Consider the following 18,613-nt stretch of genomic DNA (forward strand, 5'->3'; position numbering starts at 1 on the left):
ACTTCCTATTAAAATTATTTCTGAAGGATCATGTGACACTGAAGACTGCAGTAATGATGCTGAAAATTAATTTACAATGAATACATTTTAAAATATATTACAATAATATAATTTTTTTTTTTTTATTGTAATAATATTTCACACCTTTAACTGTATTTTTGATCAAAGAAGTTGATTGATGAGCATAAGAGACTTATGAATTACATTCAGACTTTTTCCAGATAGCAATGGCATTTAAAATCGAACTTGCATAGCTAGACGTGTCTGTTCTTGTATGCTTTGTGGACTAGTATTTTGTTAAATGAGTTGTAAAATAGAGTGACATCATGCAAAAACAACAGACAGATAAGCGCACACTTTATGAAAATGAATTCCTGCTTAAAAAGTGTTACCAAAGTTCCTTATGCACACTGCGTTCATTTGATCAAAAATACAGTAAAAACAGAAATATTGTGTATTTTTGTGAAAAATAAATAATTAATAAATATTCTTAGCGACCCCAAACTTTTCAACAGTTGTATGTATGATACTAATTAATAGTAATTGCATAGTAAATTAGTTACACTTTATTTTGTGGAGACATTGTTACAGTGTAATTGGGTCAAAGACAAAATGAGGTTTTCAAGCATGAAAGCAATAAAAGTTTAATACAGCTTTACTTTTTTCTTTTCTTTTCTGTACATTAGAATGTGTCCCGTTTAATTTTATTAACAATAGTTCATATACTGTACCAAAAAATCTTGTCAGTCATATTTAGTACAATAATCATTAGATGACATTAAAAAAAATTTGCTTAATGTTAAACAACTACATATACTGTCGTTAGGGTTAGTTACTTGTAATTATGCATAATTTACTGTTACGCTAGTACATGTAACAAGTCAAGTCAAGTCACCTTTATTTATATAGCGCTTTTAACAATACAGATTGTGTCAAAGCAACTGAACAGCATTAATTAGGAAAATAGTGTGTCAATAATGCAAAATGACAATAGTAAACACAAATTTACAAAGCGAGAGAAAAAAAAAAGAAAAAAGCAATAGGCACGAATGGAAACGCTAATGACAAGCTAACGAATGCTAACGCGCTGCAGATGCGCTGCACGCGGTTTTAGAATAAAAGCGAACGATCAAATTAATCAGATTAGGTTGATAGATAATATCAGAAGTATGGTGGGAATTAAGTTATATTTTATCACTTTAAACAACAGAGAGTAATAGAGATTTTACAGAAAAACAGAGCTACACGAAGCTACAATGACAAACCAGCAGCACTGCAAACAGGAAGCAGGAATAATACTCAAACATGTAACTATGTCACCCTAACATAAAGTGTTACCAGAAATCATAGCATATAATATGAGAAACATCACAAGCTCCTATAACAAGATAAGAAAACAGCATATCTATCATGTGTGATTGGTTTTCTTCAGGTCCCAGATCAGTATGGCACTATTCGTGCAGTAGCTGAGGGCAAGGGCGAGCAGTTTCTGGTGGGCACTTCACGCAACTTCATTCTGAGAGGCACCTTCAACGATGGATTTCAGGTGGAAGTGCAGGTAAACCAGATCTTTTATCTCTCGTGTAGCCTTATACTCTTAAAAATAAAGGTTTCAAAAGGGGGTTTTGCAGTGATGCCATGGAAGAACAATTTCTGGTTCCCCAAAGAAGCTTTCAATGAACAATTCTTAAAAGAACCTTAGGCCCTGTTTAGACTAGTGTGTTTTCGTTTTAAAATGGCATTTTAAAATGAAAACGATCCTCGTCTACACTGGCGTTTTCACTGCGTTTCAGAATCTCCATCCACAATCCAATCGTTCTCTCCTGTATCAGTAGCCAATGAGCTCGCTGCTCAACATTCAAATATATGACTAGTGCTTGCCGTAGCAGTGCAGGTTGCTTCAGAAACCCCCCACCTTCCCCAGCTCCACCTGTATAGATCTGCTACGAGGTGATTCATGTATGCTATATGGGGGTTATTTCATGTTTGTTATATTTGCAGCAGCAATAATTCTTACATGCTCACAGCAGCATGTTGTGTATGTATTGGCAGTAGCAAGTCTCGGTACTTGCTCTGCCGCAGCAGCAGCGTAGCAGATCTATTCCGCCAAGACCAAATACATTAACATTGTCATGTACATTACCATGCCAATCCCTCCGAGAGTTGTCATGACAGAACCATAGATATGTATAGGTAGATTCCCTATGTTTTAGATGATGGACACGTCTGCGTCTATCTATGGGTACAACAATGAGCATGATGTTATCGTTTACACGGTTGTCAATGATACGCAGAGAGAATGTGGGCAGCCACGCCATCGTTTTCAAAAGTCTCCGTTTTGCTCTGTTTACACGGAAACGCAACCCCGGAGTTTTCAAACTAAAACGGGATCTGCAGCGTCTCAGTTTTCGAGGGTCGAAAACGCTGGAGTAGTGTAAACGACAGGTGTAACCGTAGCAAAAGTTATACATTTTAAAATGGAAAAAGATGCAATCCCGCACACTATCAATACTTGCTAAATATTGAAGTTTATTGTCACAAGCACAAGCAATGTTTTAGTCCACTGACCTTCATCAGGCATATGCTTTTTATATTTTTGATTCGACAGTGTTGTTGGACTATTTTTCCTATGCACCAATCGTTTCTTCAGGTGTGCTGAGTTTGTGTTGAATAAGTTTTGAAATGAAAACGCACTAATGTAAACGTAGCCTTAGTGTGGTTATTTTAATGATCTGAAGAACCTTTTTCTATTATAAAGAACCTTCTGTGGAATGGAAGGATTCCATGGGTGTTAAAGATTCTCCATGGAATGCCATAAAGAACCTTTTATTTTTAAGAGTGTCGTGAAGATCAATAAGCTTTTTTTCCCCCACAATCCTCAGTAATCCCAATAATCTTAATCTCTCAAATACATAGGGTGTATGCTTATCAAACATGCACTTGTACCTGCAGTCACAGTTATAGAGTTAGTTTCATGGGACTCTCTATTTTTAGGGACACACGGATGAGCTGTGGGGTCTGGCCGCCCACCCGTTCAAGGAGCTGTTCCTCACCTGTGCTCAGGACAGACAGGTGTGTCTGTGGAACTCAGTGGACCACACGCTGGAATGGACCAGACTGCTGGACGTAAGACTCCAACAAACACACATTTGCACGTATACAGTGCTGTGAAAACGTTTTTGCCCCCTTCCTGTTTTTGTTTATTTTTTGCATATTTGTCACACTGAAAAGATTCAGATCATCAAACAAATTTTAATATTACACAAAGATAACCCAAGTAAATACAAAATGCAGTTTTGAAATAATTATTTCATTTATTAAGGGAAAAACGCTGTCCAAACCTGCCTGGCCCTGCGTGAAAAAGTAATTGCCCCCTAAATCTAATATCTGGTTGTGCCATCCTTTGCAGCAACAACTGCAATCAGGCGTTTGCGATAACTGGCAAGGTGGACTTGCTGGTGTGTTTGGGATCATTGTCCTGCTGCATAACCCAAGTGTGCTTGAGCTTGAGGTCACAAACTGACGGCCAGACATTCTCCTTCAGGATTTTCTGATAGAGTGCAGAATTATTGGTTCCATCCATTATGGCAAGTCGTCCAGGTCCTGGAGCTGACCAGACCATCACACTACCACCACCATGTTTGACTGTTGGTATGATGTTCTTTTTATGAAGGTTACATAAAACATGATTTTTCTTTTTATGAAATGCTGTGTTGGTTTTATGCCAGATGTAACGGGACACACACCTTCCAAAACGTTCAACTTTTGTCTCATCAGTCCACAGAATATTATATTACAAAATTCTTGGGCATAATCAAGATATTTTTTGGCAAATGTGAGACGAGCCTTTGTGTTCTTTTTGGTCAGCAGTGGCTTTTGCCTTGGAACTCTCCCATGGATGCCGTTTTTGCCCAGCCTCTTTCTTATTGTTGAATCATGAACACTGACCTTTAGATGAGTTCTTTAGATGTTGTTCTGGGTTCTTTTATGACCTCCTGGATGAGTCGTCATTGCGCTCTTGGAGTAATTTTGGTAGGCCGGACACTCCTGGGAAGGTTCACCACTGTTCCAAGTTTTCTCCATTTGTGGATAATGGCTCTGACCATGGTTCGCTGGAGTCCCAAAGCCTTAGAAATGGCTTCATAACCCTTTCCAGACTGATACATGTCAACTATTTTGTTTCTCATCCGTTCCTGAATTTCTTTAGATCGCGGCATGATGTGTTGCTCTTTAAGCATGCTTCACTTTGTCAGACAGCTTCTATTTAAGTGATTTCTTGATTCAACAGGTCTGGCAGTAATCAGGCCTGCGTGTGGCTAGTGAAATTTAACGCAGCTTTCTAAAATGATGTGGTTAATCACAGTTCTTTCATGATTTAAGAGGAGGGGCAAATAATTTTTCACGTAGGGCCAGGTAGGTTTGGACAGCTTTTTTCCCTTAATAAATGAAATTATCATTTAAAAACTGCATTTTGTATTTACTTGCATTATCTTTGCGTAATATTAAAATTGGTTTGATGATCTGAATCTTTTAAGTGTGACAAATATGCAAAAAATAAAAATAAAAACAGGAAGGGGGCAAAAACCTTTTCACAGCACTGTATATAAGCAACATGTAGATAATAAGGACTTTGTAAAAGAGCATAATAGGACCCCTTTAAAAAACAGGAAGGGGGCAAAAACCTTTTCACAGCACTGTGTGACTGTCAGTGGCCTGTTAAATATTGCAAATATTAATAATGACAATAATAATAAGCACAATACGCTAACCTTTCACCAGGTAATATAGTTAATCGGCTTCGTTAAAGGTGGCCTTAAAGGGCATAACCACTAAACGTTTCATTTTTGTAACTATCAAAACAATCCAGGGCTACAGTTCTCTGTTTGGGACTTCAGACTTAATTTCACTGGTTACTGGCATAAATTATGGCCCAGTGCTTTGTTCTTTTAAAAAACCAAAGACAGCTTGTTTGTTGATTTTGTGAAAACTTTCTATTCGTCTAGATGTAATCCGTACTGAATATTTCTCAGAAAACAAAGCGGAATAAAGAGATGTTGGGGAATTTGTTGGCAAATTTTATGGCACATGCCATGACATTAGTGGTTCTTGCAAAACCTTTTTATTAAGACATCAGTAAAAAGTCAGTTTGCCCAGTTTGGCAAATACATATTTTTTTTCACAGAATCATTTATTGTAACAGTGGTTACTGTTTTTGGACAGTGTGTCTCTGAGCTAAGACTATGGATTGTAGGACCTTGAAAGATTGAAAGATACACCGAATAACCACTAAATACCCCTTGTTATCTTAACTGTAGGCTGTTTACATTTGTATTGATGCAGTAATACAGTATTTAGTTGATGTATGTATATCAGGTTTTGTTTTCTTTTTTGTGACCTCATCCACACATTTAGAGCAGTGCTTCTCAACCAGGGGGCCGGGACCCACTAAGGGGCCTCAGCACATTTCCAAGAGGGCCATAAAATGGCTTAAGATTATTTTTAAAAATGCTTGCTTGCTTTTTTTTTTTTTTTTTTCTCTCTCTCTCTCCCTGTATAAACAACTGAATTTAAGAACCAAGGTTCCCAAAGTCTTGGAAAATCTGGATACTGTATGTGAGGGAAGTGTGATGATTTTTTTATTTTTTTTTTAAACTTGAAAAAGTCATGGAAATTTCAATAATAAATTTGAATTTTTGTAATTCAAGTTCTAAAATGTTTATCAGGTAGAAAAAAAAAAAAAAAGTAAAGTAAAGTCTGGAAACGTCATGCAAATGCATTGGTCATTAAAAGTGTAAATTTGAAATGCATTCAGTTCTTGAAACACTTTAAATTATAGAATTTTTTATCATTTATTTGAATGCATTGTCACATCTAACGTCTGTAAAAGTTTAAAAACAAACAGCTTTCATTTCAGCAGAAATATAGAAATTAGAGCATCTGCATTAGACCCAGAACTTTCAGTTTTATAATAGAGTCCCGTGTGCTTTGAGTGTGACAGTACTAATGTGTTTGTGTGTTTTTAGGAGCACGGGCACTGCGCATATTTCCATCCTAGCGGTTCGGTTGTTGCCATTGGTACTCACTCAGGGAAGTAAGTGATCTCTATATCATCTCTATATCAGGTTTACATGAAAAACTTTACCCAAATTGAACATAAAAATGCTTTGACGACTGTAGTTCAGAGATTGTTTTGTATGTGTTTTAGGTGGTATGCTCTGGACGCAGAGACGCGAGACCTGGTGGCCATTCACACAGACGGCAATGAGCAGCTGTCATTGATGCGCTACTCTGTCGGTGAGTAGGAGTGTGGTTTGTTTGCATACTCTGTATTTTTTTTTTCTTGCATTTCTGTGCCGAGCAGACAACCAGACGTCTCTGTGTCTCTCCTCAGATGGCACGCTGCTGGCAGTGGGATCACATGATAACTTCATTTACCTCTACACGGTGTCGGATAAGGGACGCAAGTACAGCAGATATGGGAAATGCACTGTGAGTATCTGAAATTTATGTGACTGTTTGCATAAAACAGCTCAGTGGATCTCAGGCGCATTGAACTCCCGAAGCTTTACTACTGTGCTTGTCCTGACACTGACTGATAGAAAATTTCCACAAAAAAAAAGTAATTTGTTGAAAATTTTACCTAAAACCTAAGGTCATTTTATTTATTGATTTATTTATTTATAGACATTTAAAAATATATATTAGAAACAAAAAAGAATACAAAGAATTTGAAACTAGAATTTGAAACATGCATTTAAAACGTATTCGTAATCAATCCATAAATAATGCGTTTTGGTTAATCTTACAATTCACATAATTGTTTTATGGCTGTATTATTGACTATTTTCACTATTCCCCTTTCTGCTGGATCCGAGGGGTCAGGGAGAGTGGAGAAAAAAACTTTACCATGCGTGACCGTTTGCCCATGTCTGACCTGGGTCTCGTTTCGCTCGGCTGTACTCCATCAACACACTCTGAATCACACCACTGTTCTTCTAATTTTTTTGTTTTTTTCTGTGCAGTTTTTCAGTAGTTGAGAAGTTTAATGTCATTAACATCTGTGTTCAATCATAGAGTCATTCTCTGAAACGGGTGCCTTACAGAGTACATTTGTGTAGATTTATACGCTCTGTCAGACAAATAAAAAAGTTCTGTCATGTACTAATATATTGCTTTGTGAATGCTTTGATAGACTACATTTATAATTCATTTTGAATTCAAGTATTTTATTTTAAAAAACATTTCTATGTTTAGTGTTCTTCATTAAACATGATGGACACACAAATGGTTCTCCTTTCATAGAACAACCCAATTATGAAATGACTAGCAGAAATGAAATTATTTCCACATAGTCAGTTTTTGTGAGTGTCTGTCATTCGACAAGTCCTAAAGAGAGTGAAGAAACGCTGGTTGTGAAATGGCTGAAGATGTCAGTGTGATTTTAGCGGACAGAATGAAAGCGAGCTTCCAGAGGGAATTCAGACATTGTGGGAGCGCTGGCCTGTGGTTTTATTGATGCTGGCAGACGAATCGCTCATGTGTCTGTCAGCGTAGCTGAACCATGTTACTCACAGACAGATGAGAGCAGATGAACACATACAGTGGCCACAAAACGTACTTGGACACATAAGCAAAACTTTAAAAATATCAAACGGAGTGATTAATTGTAAAGAAAAAAGCACAAAAACACATTTTCAAGAAAATGATCACAAAGACTACAAATCACCAAAACATCAGCTTATTAAAAATATTTGAAAATAGCTAGTTACTGAGAAAAGCTCCAACAGCATTTGAGTGCAGATGACATGGTTTAATAGTTTATCGATGCAATTCATAAGAGATTCATACATTTTTACATGTGACTTAAATGTGCAAATGCTGTTGAGGTCAAAAATTCCAAGCAATGCACCGTTGAGCTATAAACCATTTGCATTACAGTGCAGCCTGGGAAAGTTTGCCTTTTAATGAACTCTTTCGACAGCCATAGAAAGGAAGTTCAGGATCTAGGATAGTGGAAACTGAAAGCACATGTCAATATGTGTATGAAAAGCTGGAAATGGAGAGACAGGTGATCTTTGTAATCTACAGGGGGGACTCTGTGTGCAGATGGCAAGCTTTCACAAACGCGAGACTCTTTAAAACACGTACACACACTCACATGTATGTGTCAGTGCACATATCCCATATCCCAGGGAAGCCTGCGGACAAGTCAGAGCCAAGTCAGACAAACTGAGATTCCCTCCCTGAGCTGTAAGTCAGACGGTATTATTTTGTGTCTCTCTTTGCTTTGGGTGGAGACCCTCCAGCATTATTTATTGAGACCACTGAGTTCAGTCTTTGACGAAGCCTCTTTTTGTGCTATTCCATCCCTTTGATTAGGTGTCAGTGTCAGTGAGACGCTCAGGCTCTTGTTGACGCCGTCTCATTTGAAGAGGGTTTATTTGTGCTTTTAGATTAATTGATTTTTCAACTGAACTTTTGAACTCGTTGCTTTCATGTATCTAGGTTAAAGAGCTAGAGTACCTCGGAAATTAAATTGTTCTTATTTTCTCACTAATGTGTTGTTTCAAACCTGTAAGATTTCCTTTAATGGAAAACAAAGTTAGATATTTTGCAGAAAGTCCGATCAGCTGTTTTCCATACAAATGAACATTCACTCTCTAAAGTTCCAAAAAGGACAACAGAGCACCATTACAGTATCATAGATGTAGTACAAATGACTCACACACATCATTTCAAGTATTTGAAAATGATTTAATAATTTTGGGTGTGGAACAGCTTGAAAATTGCTCTTGTTCCATTCTTACATGGTGCTTCAGGATGTGGTGTTCATTTGTAAAAAAAAAAATAATAATAAATAAATAAAAAAATTCAAAAGTGCTCCTTAGTTTACAGTATTTGGTTACACTTTATTTTGATAGTCCACTTTAGACATTCTATTAACTATAAGTAACTTTGTAACTACATGTCAACTCCATCTGAACTAATTCTCATTAATTTGCAACTACATGTCTACTAACTCTCAGAGTAGACTGTTAGGGTAGGTTTAGGGTTAGTAGAATAAGTTGACAAAGAAAGTGTTAGAAGATATTAAGCAGACAGTCTACTAATACTCTACTAACTGCTAGTTGACATGTAGTTGCAAAGTTACTTACTGTTAATAGAATGTCTAAAGTGGACTATCGAAATAAAGTGTTACCCAGTATTTTTTTTTAAAAAGAGTACTTTTTTTCTCAGAAATATACTTTAAAAGAATACTCAAAGTTAATGTAATGTTTTCAGACAATTAAATGCATCTCAATTATTATTCTTATATTTTATATTGAATGCAGTTAGCTGGACTTTAGAGTTTAAGTACATTATTGTATGTAATTTCATATGTATTACTTGTATTGTCAATGAAATATGGTTAAAGTGTACTGCCAAATGCATTTTTGGTAACCTAACAAACTTTAATGTGATTTCTGTTGACATTTTTATGTATTTGAATATATTTGCAATTATACATTTGTAATGATGATATTACCATTTAGTACAACATCAAATAATTATAATCAAGTACTTTACATGTGCTTTAAGTATGTTAGTCAACACATCAAAATAAGTGTACGTCTTTAAAGCACAACAAAATGTGTTTTAGTCAAATGTCATAATTTAATCATTTAAAGTAAAACTCTTTAATATTTTAAGATGTACACTTAAATAGCCTTTTATTTCATTAATATTATATTATTTGCAAGTAGAGATTTTATGTGCTTGTAAGATTAGAAGTACACTACAAATGCACATTCAAAACAAATAAGCGCATTTCTTTTTCACAAGAGTTGCAGACATTGAAATGTTTGCTTACATGTTTAATGAGTAACATCTTAAATTTTGGTCTTTTCTTTGAACAAAGATATTGTGCGTCTTCTGATGTCTGTATAGGTTGAATGTAAATTTCTAGTGCTTGTTTTTGTCCTAAACAGTAGGAATCACTGTCAAAATCATTGCAATGAACAGATGATCTTAGATATTCCACAAAATGTCTGCATTCGTGTTCAATTGAAGATTTGAGCAGCTCTGTGATCTGTAACAGTTCAATTCGGATTATTGAAAATGTTGTGACAGAACTGTTTCCTTTTCTCCTTTTTTTTGTCAAATCTTTTCATCTCTGTCCTCAGGGACATTCCAGCTACATTACACATCTTGACTGGTCTCCCGACAACAAGTTCATCATGTCCAACTCAGGAGACTACGAAATCCTTTACTGTAAGTGGACGACCGCAACAAGCCCTCTCTGGCTCGGTTTCTCTGAAAAACATTCATCTCCAATCGTATTTGATTTTTGTCTCATTGGTTTGGTAGAATACATCATAACTGATTCAGCTTGTGGTTTGTGTTTGCACTTTTTTTGGACCAAAAGAACTTAAATTTTGCACCATATCCCAGATTTTCCTGACATGTTGTTTTCCCTCTTCCACAGGGGACATTCCAAACGGTTGTAAGTTGATTCGTAACCGTTCTGAGTGCAAGGACATCGACTGGGCCACATATACCTGCGTGCTAGGATACCACGTCTTTGGTCAGTATCTGTGGTGCATTGTGGGTGTTATTGCTAGTAGGGGTTCAATACCTACTGTATAGTACCCACTGCTGAAATCTCACCGCCTACTAAGGGTCTGTCACTGAATGACAATGTGAATCAAACTTGTGACTAAAAATTTGCTAGAAGAACGCTTGCTTTGTGTATTATGAGTAAGTGTGCTCTGTGTATGCGTGCCTCGTTTGGTTTTTCCAAATGTGTGGCTGGTATTTGAACTCTTTGCTCTATTTCACATTCATTTCCTGTCAGTGGTTTAGTCTTGAAGGGGGTCTTAGTCATTCTCTTTCTCGCACACACCAACACACGTTTGCTTGGCAATCTAAATGAGGACATACCAGACTTACTTTAACTAACTTTTTAATGAAAATTTTATGTTTATCTGCTTACCCCCAGGGCATCCAAGATGTAGGTGACTTTGTTTCTTCAGTAGAACACAAACTGAGATTTTTAACTCAAACCGTTGCAGTCTGTCAGTCTTATAATGGAAGTGAATGGGAATCACGGCTTTGAGAGTCAAACAAACATACACAAACAAAACCAAATTAAACCCTGCGGCTCGTGACGATACATTGATGTGTAAACACACGAAACGATCGGTCCGTGCAAGAAACTGAACAGTATTTATATTGTTTTTTACCTCAGATTCACCGCAATGTCCTAACTATCCTGAGCGTGGATCGCAGACTTATTAGTGCATTACCGCCACCTATCTCTCAAATGGACCATTGACACTCTATCTACAATCTCAGCTAGGAGTGTCAATGGTTCCATTCACTTGCATTATATGACTGACAGACAGCAACGGTTTGAGTTAAAAATCTTCGTTTGTGTTCTACTGAAGAAACAAAGTCACCTACATCTGATGCCCTGGGGATAAGCAGATAAACATCACATTTTCATTTTTGGGTGAACTATCCCTTTAAGATTTGTCATACTGTGGGGTTTTACCTGTGCCCAGGAATAGAACCTGGTAGTGTCCGTCTGTAGCGGTGACCTGGTCCACAGCTATAGAGGTGTATTTGTAATCGGCATGTGTCCGCACCACCAGAGGTTTCCTGCCGACCGGGGATTCCAAAAATTAAGTACTTGTAATTAGATTATATTACATTTTAAATACTCGTAATCAGACTATAGTTAATTTTTATAGATTACATGATCACATATTATTCACAAAATAGCAGTAAATTATTCATAAGGTATTGATTTGCCCTAATTCTTTTTCTCTCTTAAATTTTCCTCTCTAAAAAAAAGTCCTACCGCTTAAATTAGAAAGTATTTTCAGGTTTTATAGACCTGCACACACCAGCCAGCTGGCAGAAAATAGAGACAGAAAATAGAGAGGGTTTAGTTTAAAGGTGATTAGTTTAATTTGACATTATGAATTATTATCTTTTCATCGCTTTGTGAATGCCCTGCATTTCATTTATGATCCCCTGTTTGGGAAACCCTGTAATGTTTAATGCACTTCATGATGTTGATAAAGATTGGAAAATATTTTCTTACAGGTTCGGTCAAAAGTAATCTAAAAGTAATCAAAAAAAAAGTAGTCAGAATACATTACTTAAAATATGTAATCAAAAAGATTAAATTACTAACTATGATTTCCGTTGTGTAATTTGTAATCAGTAATGGACTACAATCCGTGAGTAATCTGCCCAGCACTATAGATAGATAGATAGATAGATAGATAGATCATAAAAAGTAATCTGCATTTTGTAATCAGGTATATGCAAATTAAGGCTTTATTGTATTTAGCTCATTTCTATGGGCAAATTTTGCACATCACCTTTATTTATAGTCTGATTGTCAGTCAGCTGTTCTCCCTTTGCAGCATATTTCATCTCACTTTCCTTCTGTTTTTGCAACTCTTTGTCTTTATACGCACAATTATAGTCTGTCGTTCTAATTTTGCTCACATTCTGAGTGACTTCATGTCTAAGCAGGGTGATTTCAAAAACCAAAAGTTGTTCAGACCACAAACTCACTTTATCTGTCAGCATAGCGTGCCGTCTGGTGTGTGCAGGTCTGTAATACTGGAGCACATTCACACAGGGTGCTTTTGAATACAGCCAGCCCAGTCCTGACCACAACTCCACATATTTTAGCACTTTATTAGACTGGAAAATATTTGGTTGGATTGTACAAATTCCCTAGCACTGAGCCAATAGATTAGAGCAGTACAGTGAATGTGATATTACAGAAAACTGTGTGTGTGAGATTCTTGTACCTGGTGTTCTTCTGCCTCCTGCTGGTAATCTCATTGAAGGCTCCTAATCCATTCATGATCATAGTTTTTGAATGTGATGAGGCATCTACTGTATGTGCTTATAGATATTATAGTGGCGTGGTCAAATATACCTTCCCTTGTAACAGTTAGTAAGGATTTGATGTTTCTTTTTGCTACCAGTTAAAGACGGATTTTAACGGAATATTAAATTACTATCAACATGCATTTATCTAGCACAAAAATAAATACATTCGGATTTCAACATCAGATTTGGACACATTCAATACAATGTGAAAATTAAAAGTTAAAGTATATTAAAATGTACTAAGTTAAAACATACCATATTTCTCAACATTATTTAACTACAAAAAAAAATAAAAAAAATATTGGGACTGAAGGACAATGAGTGATTACTTTTGAATGGAACCTCTTCATTGTGTAAAAAAAATAATGAACTGATTTACTAAAATGACTCCCTACATGATACACGATGCGGAAATTTACATGTCACTCCATCATGCTGTGAAATGTCAGTTGTTCCTGGAAAAGGTGATACTGACAGCCTACTGATAAATGTCATTATTAAACTGGTAGTGTTTTTCTTCTAGCTACTGTTGTGCACTGATGTGTCTTGGTGTTTGCTGTGTAACAGGTGTTTGGCCGGAGGGCTCAGATGGGACAGATATCAATGCACTTGTGCGATCTCACAACAGGAAGGTGATCGCTCTGGCTGATGACTTCTGTAAAGTTCACCTGTTCCAATACCCCTGCTCAAGACCGAAGGTCTGTCACGTCACTTTACTGTCATATTTTAAAGAGCGTCTTTACTTTTACATTTTAGAACATGATGTGTATTAGTTGTTAGTTGTTGCTAGATATCTGAAGCCAGATATAAACCAGTTTGATTCATGATTCATTGGTTTTTGTTTCAGTTTGTTTCAATATACTGAACAGCAATTTGATTCAGTACTTGTTCTTTAAGTTCTTTAAAACTTTAGTGAAAATCCTATTTTCATCTAATTTCCAAATGCATGTAATTGATCTTATTGTGAACAATTTATGCGTGAAATCGTTTTTTGACCTCTTAATTCTTGTCGTCGATCTTCCAGTGAAACTACAGACTTCTCTCTGGTGACATACGTCGGATTTCTCCAATCATTTATTCAACTTAAATTCTGCCCCTTTCATACAATTGACTGCAAATTCAGATCTGCCTCCACCCAGTCAACAGTCACTACACCTACAAGTCACTGTCCTACATTTGTATTTTTTGGTAATCCATTGTATGTCACAACTAGGGGTGGGCTATATACTGGTAGATACGATTAGCCGGTAGAAATGTGTCAACCGGTAGAGATTTTGAACTATCATCTCTATCGCAGTTATATACTCACATGATGTTGCTGTGCTACATGGTCACAAAAACCTATCGTTTGCACGTGTTTTTAATAGGGGTGCAGATTAACAGATTAAAGCGTTCACACGGCACACGGTTGAAGTCCGGCAGTGCGTTCCAGGAGCGGTCTGCAGCAGCGCAGCGATTGATTCCGCATCGAGTTTGCTGCACGCGCTGAATTAAAGTGACAGCGCATTGTTTGCGGTAAATAAACGAAAATGTAGTAATTACACCATAAATGCATATAATTAAAGTCTACTGTGTTTCACAGTCAACAAATATGGCTTGTTGGCTAGTTTTTAAGGAAAAGAGCACTTTTAGATAAAAAAAGGCAATAAAAGATGGCACTCACGGAGGTAGGAAAACAAAGTTTATTACAAGGATTGCTTGTAATAAAGATTTAAATGCAAAAGAAAAGGCAGTAGAGCTGACTGTTTCTGTCAGTGGTAAGTTTTAATTTAGAATGTTTGTGATAATGTAAGAAAAGTACTAGTTTAAATATTTTGCCACTTGCTTGAGCAACTGCGTTGTGCTGTGTGTAAGCTATTTTGCAACAATTGCAGGAGTGTAAAAACAAAAATGCACTGCATGATCAAACATTTAGGTGAGATAAATATATATTTTTGAAAAATCTCTCTCTAAAAAAAAAAAAATTATCCTCTCCACCCCTCAAAAAAAAAAAAAAACCCTCTCACAAGAGTCATCTATAAGAGGGAAATTCCCCCAATTTCAAAAATGAAATTCAGGCCCTGAATAAATGTCTAAAAATCCTGATTGGAGTATTACTGTAAATAATTCTACATGATAAAAATAAGGCTTTAAAAAGATCGGTGATCGTATCGGCAGATACTGCTTTATGTGATCGGTGATCGGCCTCAAAAATCCTGATCGGAGCACCCCTTGTTTTTAAGCATTGCTGTTTAAAATCAAGTGATTCTAAGCCATTGAAACACAATCAGCAGCAGCAAGAACTCATTTCGCTATATTCTTGCACTGTCTGAAGGACCATTTCTGAGCAGTTTCTGACCTTTTTTTTGTCAGAGAGACTGTTTCTGTGCACCGTCAGAGAGGCACGCGCACATGAAGACGGTGCTCATAGAGCGCGGGAGTAATGAACTGAGTTGTTTTTGCCGCTTTAGGCCTTGAACTGTTAAATAGACACACTTGTATGTGTCAAAATGCCTGTCTTTGCAACTATCTTTATCTTCTTCTTCTTCTTTCGGCTTCTCCCGATTAGGGGACACCACAGCGGATCATCCGTCCCCAACTATCTTTATAAACACAGTAATTTATGTTTTAAGTGAAACCAAACAGCTGAGAAAGAAAACACATTTGTAACAGACAGTATGTTGGATCCGGGCAGCTCTTAAAGTGATAGCAGTCTAATATTCCTGCTGTCTGTCATGTTAATCAAACAACAAAAGAGAGAAAATCTCTCACTGCTCTTGACTAAATCACTTTTGTAACTTTCATAAGAATTTGATTATATTATACACTGTATGTAGCATTTCTTATTCATTTGTTCTACTGTAGTTTTTGTTTTTTTTGTCCTATTGCTTGTAATTAGTTTCTTATTCTTATTTAATCGCTGACTGTTCACTTGTCTTCAGTGAGCTTGAGGTTTTATTTTTTATTTTTAATTTAGGCTAGTATTAGTTTTTGTGATATTGACACTGGTGACAAGAATTATGAAATTTCTATGGTATCAAAAAAATTTATATCATAAAGACCTTATTTAAAGAAAAAAATACTATTGTGATATATATCGTTATTGTGAAATAAAATTACTCATATCGGGATATAATATTTTTGTCATATCACCCAAAACATGAGTTGTAATTGAAGCCTGGGGGATATAATTTTCTCTCTTTATCTGATGTTTTACTGATTTTATTATTTAATTGCAGGCCCCAAGCCACAAGTACAGCGCCCACAGCAGTCACGTGACAAATGTGAGCTTCATGCAGAGCGACAGTCACCTGATTTCAACGGGCGGCAAGGACATGAGCATCATGCAGTGGCGTCTGGTGGAGAAGACCTCATCCTTGGTGCACAGCGACTCCAGCTTGGGCCTGGGTGTTTCCCTGATGCACAACTCCACCCCTCGCACCATGCCGTCGGTACCCAGCGTTCCCCACACTCCTACTGAGCCCTTGCCGGTCCCAGCCTCGCTTCCCCTCAGCACCCAACCCGACACCAACACTCCCCCTCCCACTCCCCCCGAACCCCTGCACACAGTTACTTCTAATGGACAGCAGGACGGCTCCCCTGAAACCCCGCCCCCTTCCGATGAGGCCACGTCCCCATCTGACAGCACCCTGAGCCCCAAGGACAGCCTAGAGCCTAGCGACGATACGGCCACACCCAGTGATGAGGGCACAATCTTTAACCCTCCCTTATAAGGCAGTCCGACCCCTTCCCTCGCCTGCTCGATAGCCCGCCCAAAGGCACCAGCATGTCACTGCAGCCTTCCTGTCAGATTACAAAAGCAGGGTCTCCTCAGTTTTTATCCTTTCAAGATTTTCTTTTCGTTTCGTATCTTAGTTTGTTATGTTGACATTCAGTAGATGTGGTTGTGGAGGCATTGGTTTGGGTTGGATGGTGAGAGATTTGGAATGTGTAATTAAAAACCTTTGGAAAGATTTAGAACACCTACAAGTTTACATTGAGACACACACAAACACTAATACACACATGCATAGACACATCAGTAACTGTGATACATTTTAAAAAGAGGAAAACAAACGATTTACCAGTTTTAGATACAAACAACATGTTCATATAAACAGACAAACGGACAAATACAACATAAAATGGACACATGCTTTCAATTAACTGTCATTTGGCATATACATCAATATATTAATTGATTAAGGATCAGCAACTAAGGGTGAATTGAGTTGAATTACTGAAACTTTTCCTCACTTTCCTCACCCAAAAAAATGAATGTTCTGTATTTATTTACTCGTCCTCAAGTCGTTCCAAACTTGAATGACTGACTTTCTTCTGTGTAAAACACAAATGTTAAAATATAAATGTTTTGAAGATGTTTCAAATATCTTTTCAGGATCTTTCGAAGATGTTTTGAGAATCTTTAGAAGATCTTTCGAAAATCTGTTGAAAATCTTTCGAGGATCTTTGAAGATCTGTTGAAGATCTTTCAAAAATCTTTCGAGGATCTGTTGAAGATCTGTCAAAAATCTTTTGAAGATGTTTTGAGGATCTTTTGACTGTTATTGTCCTTACAACATAAGTCAATTGGGCCCAGATCAACACTGGACCCCTTTGACTTTTATTCTTCAAAACATAATTTTATTTGTTCTGCAAAAGGCAAGTCAAGTCAAACAGGTTTGGAACAACATGAAGTTGAGTAAACGATGTTCATTTTTTGGGTGAACATGGGTCACATGATGTAGATGTAGATGATTTGTGTTCTCTAGCTCTCTGTGAACATTGGTGGAGGACTGCATGTAAAGCTGATTTGCGTGCTTGCATAGCATCTGTCCCTGAGCCAAAAACTACAGGACATGTATATCTGGTGATACCAGTCAGGTGCCCCTGGCTCATTGGTCAGACTCAAGAACCTCAACAATTCAAGCTGCTTCTGCTGGTCGTCATGGTCACGGACACCTTGAATTTCAACTCGGCAGTCATACTCAACAGCCATAAACAGCAGAGCAATTCATTCAGTACAAACACAAGTAACACACACTCACAAAAGCCTGACCTGCCTCAAAATGGGGTCTGCATGGCAATAGCCGAGCTATTTTATAAATTAAATAAAAACAAAACAATTTCAGTCTCAACCGCCTGTCTAAAGGTGCCGTACCACCCTCACATCTCTCAGTTTCCTCTGTTGGACTGGAGAACCTCCTCTGTATTCATACCATCCGTTTTAACCTTGCGTCCAAATGACTTTCTTCTCACTGAGACTGCATTGTTTTTAGGTTTCATTTTGGGACTGTTTTTCTTGTCATTTTTTTTTTTTCATTGGACTGAAATGTTCTTGTTTTTTATGGTATGAGAGAAACGGAAGATTAAACAAGTCTTAAATGTGCGTGCGTGAGTGTGTATGTGCGCGCGAGTCGCCGCTTCTTTCATTCCGCTGAAGGGTGATCGCCCTCTCCCTCTCTCCCTCACATTTTCTCAGGATCACTCTTTTTGGAGAGAATCCAAAAGAAAAAGAAAGTCAAAGGAAGAAATTATGTTTTTCCTCACTCCTTTCTGTAATGCTTAAAAAAACGGTACCAGAAAGTACCATGGTATTATTTGTACCATATTGGGCTAATTTAGGTAATTTGGGCAATGTTTTGACATCGACAGGATGGAATGTCAAGGTATTTGTGAATGGTATCATATTATATTTATAGTGATGAGATGGGAGGAAAAATTATATTTCAATGCT

General features: G+C 37.1%; 1 protein-coding gene across 1 annotated transcript in view; it reads left to right on the plus strand.

Moving 5' to 3' along the window:
• LOC107739484 (echinoderm microtubule-associated protein-like 4) overlaps positions 1 to 17,151 on the plus strand; it is a 66,209-nt gene extending 49,058 nt beyond the window's left edge. The window contains exons 16-24 of the mRNA XM_016551611.1: positions 1,433 to 1,558; positions 2,995 to 3,126; positions 6,024 to 6,091; positions 6,206 to 6,294; positions 6,392 to 6,489; positions 10,164 to 10,251; positions 10,466 to 10,564; positions 13,465 to 13,595; positions 16,116 to 17,151. Of these exons, the coding sequence (XP_016407097.1) occupies positions 1,433 to 1,558; positions 2,995 to 3,126; positions 6,024 to 6,091; positions 6,206 to 6,294; positions 6,392 to 6,489; positions 10,164 to 10,251; positions 10,466 to 10,564; positions 13,465 to 13,595; positions 16,116 to 16,610 (1,326 nt within the window). The 3' untranslated portion in view covers positions 16,611 to 17,151. The remainder of the gene's footprint in view (positions 1 to 1,432; positions 1,559 to 2,994; positions 3,127 to 6,023; positions 6,092 to 6,205; positions 6,295 to 6,391; positions 6,490 to 10,163; positions 10,252 to 10,465; positions 10,565 to 13,464; positions 13,596 to 16,115) is intronic.
• Positions 17,152 to 18,613: the final 1,462 nt, after the last annotated feature.

The sequence above is a fragment of the Sinocyclocheilus rhinocerous genome, unplaced genomic scaffold (genome assembly GCF_001515625.1).
Source record: "Sinocyclocheilus rhinocerous isolate Xijiao unplaced genomic scaffold, SAMN03320098_v1.1 scaffold345, whole genome shotgun sequence".
NCBI lineage: Eukaryota > Metazoa > Chordata > Actinopteri > Cypriniformes > Cyprinidae > Sinocyclocheilus > Sinocyclocheilus rhinocerous.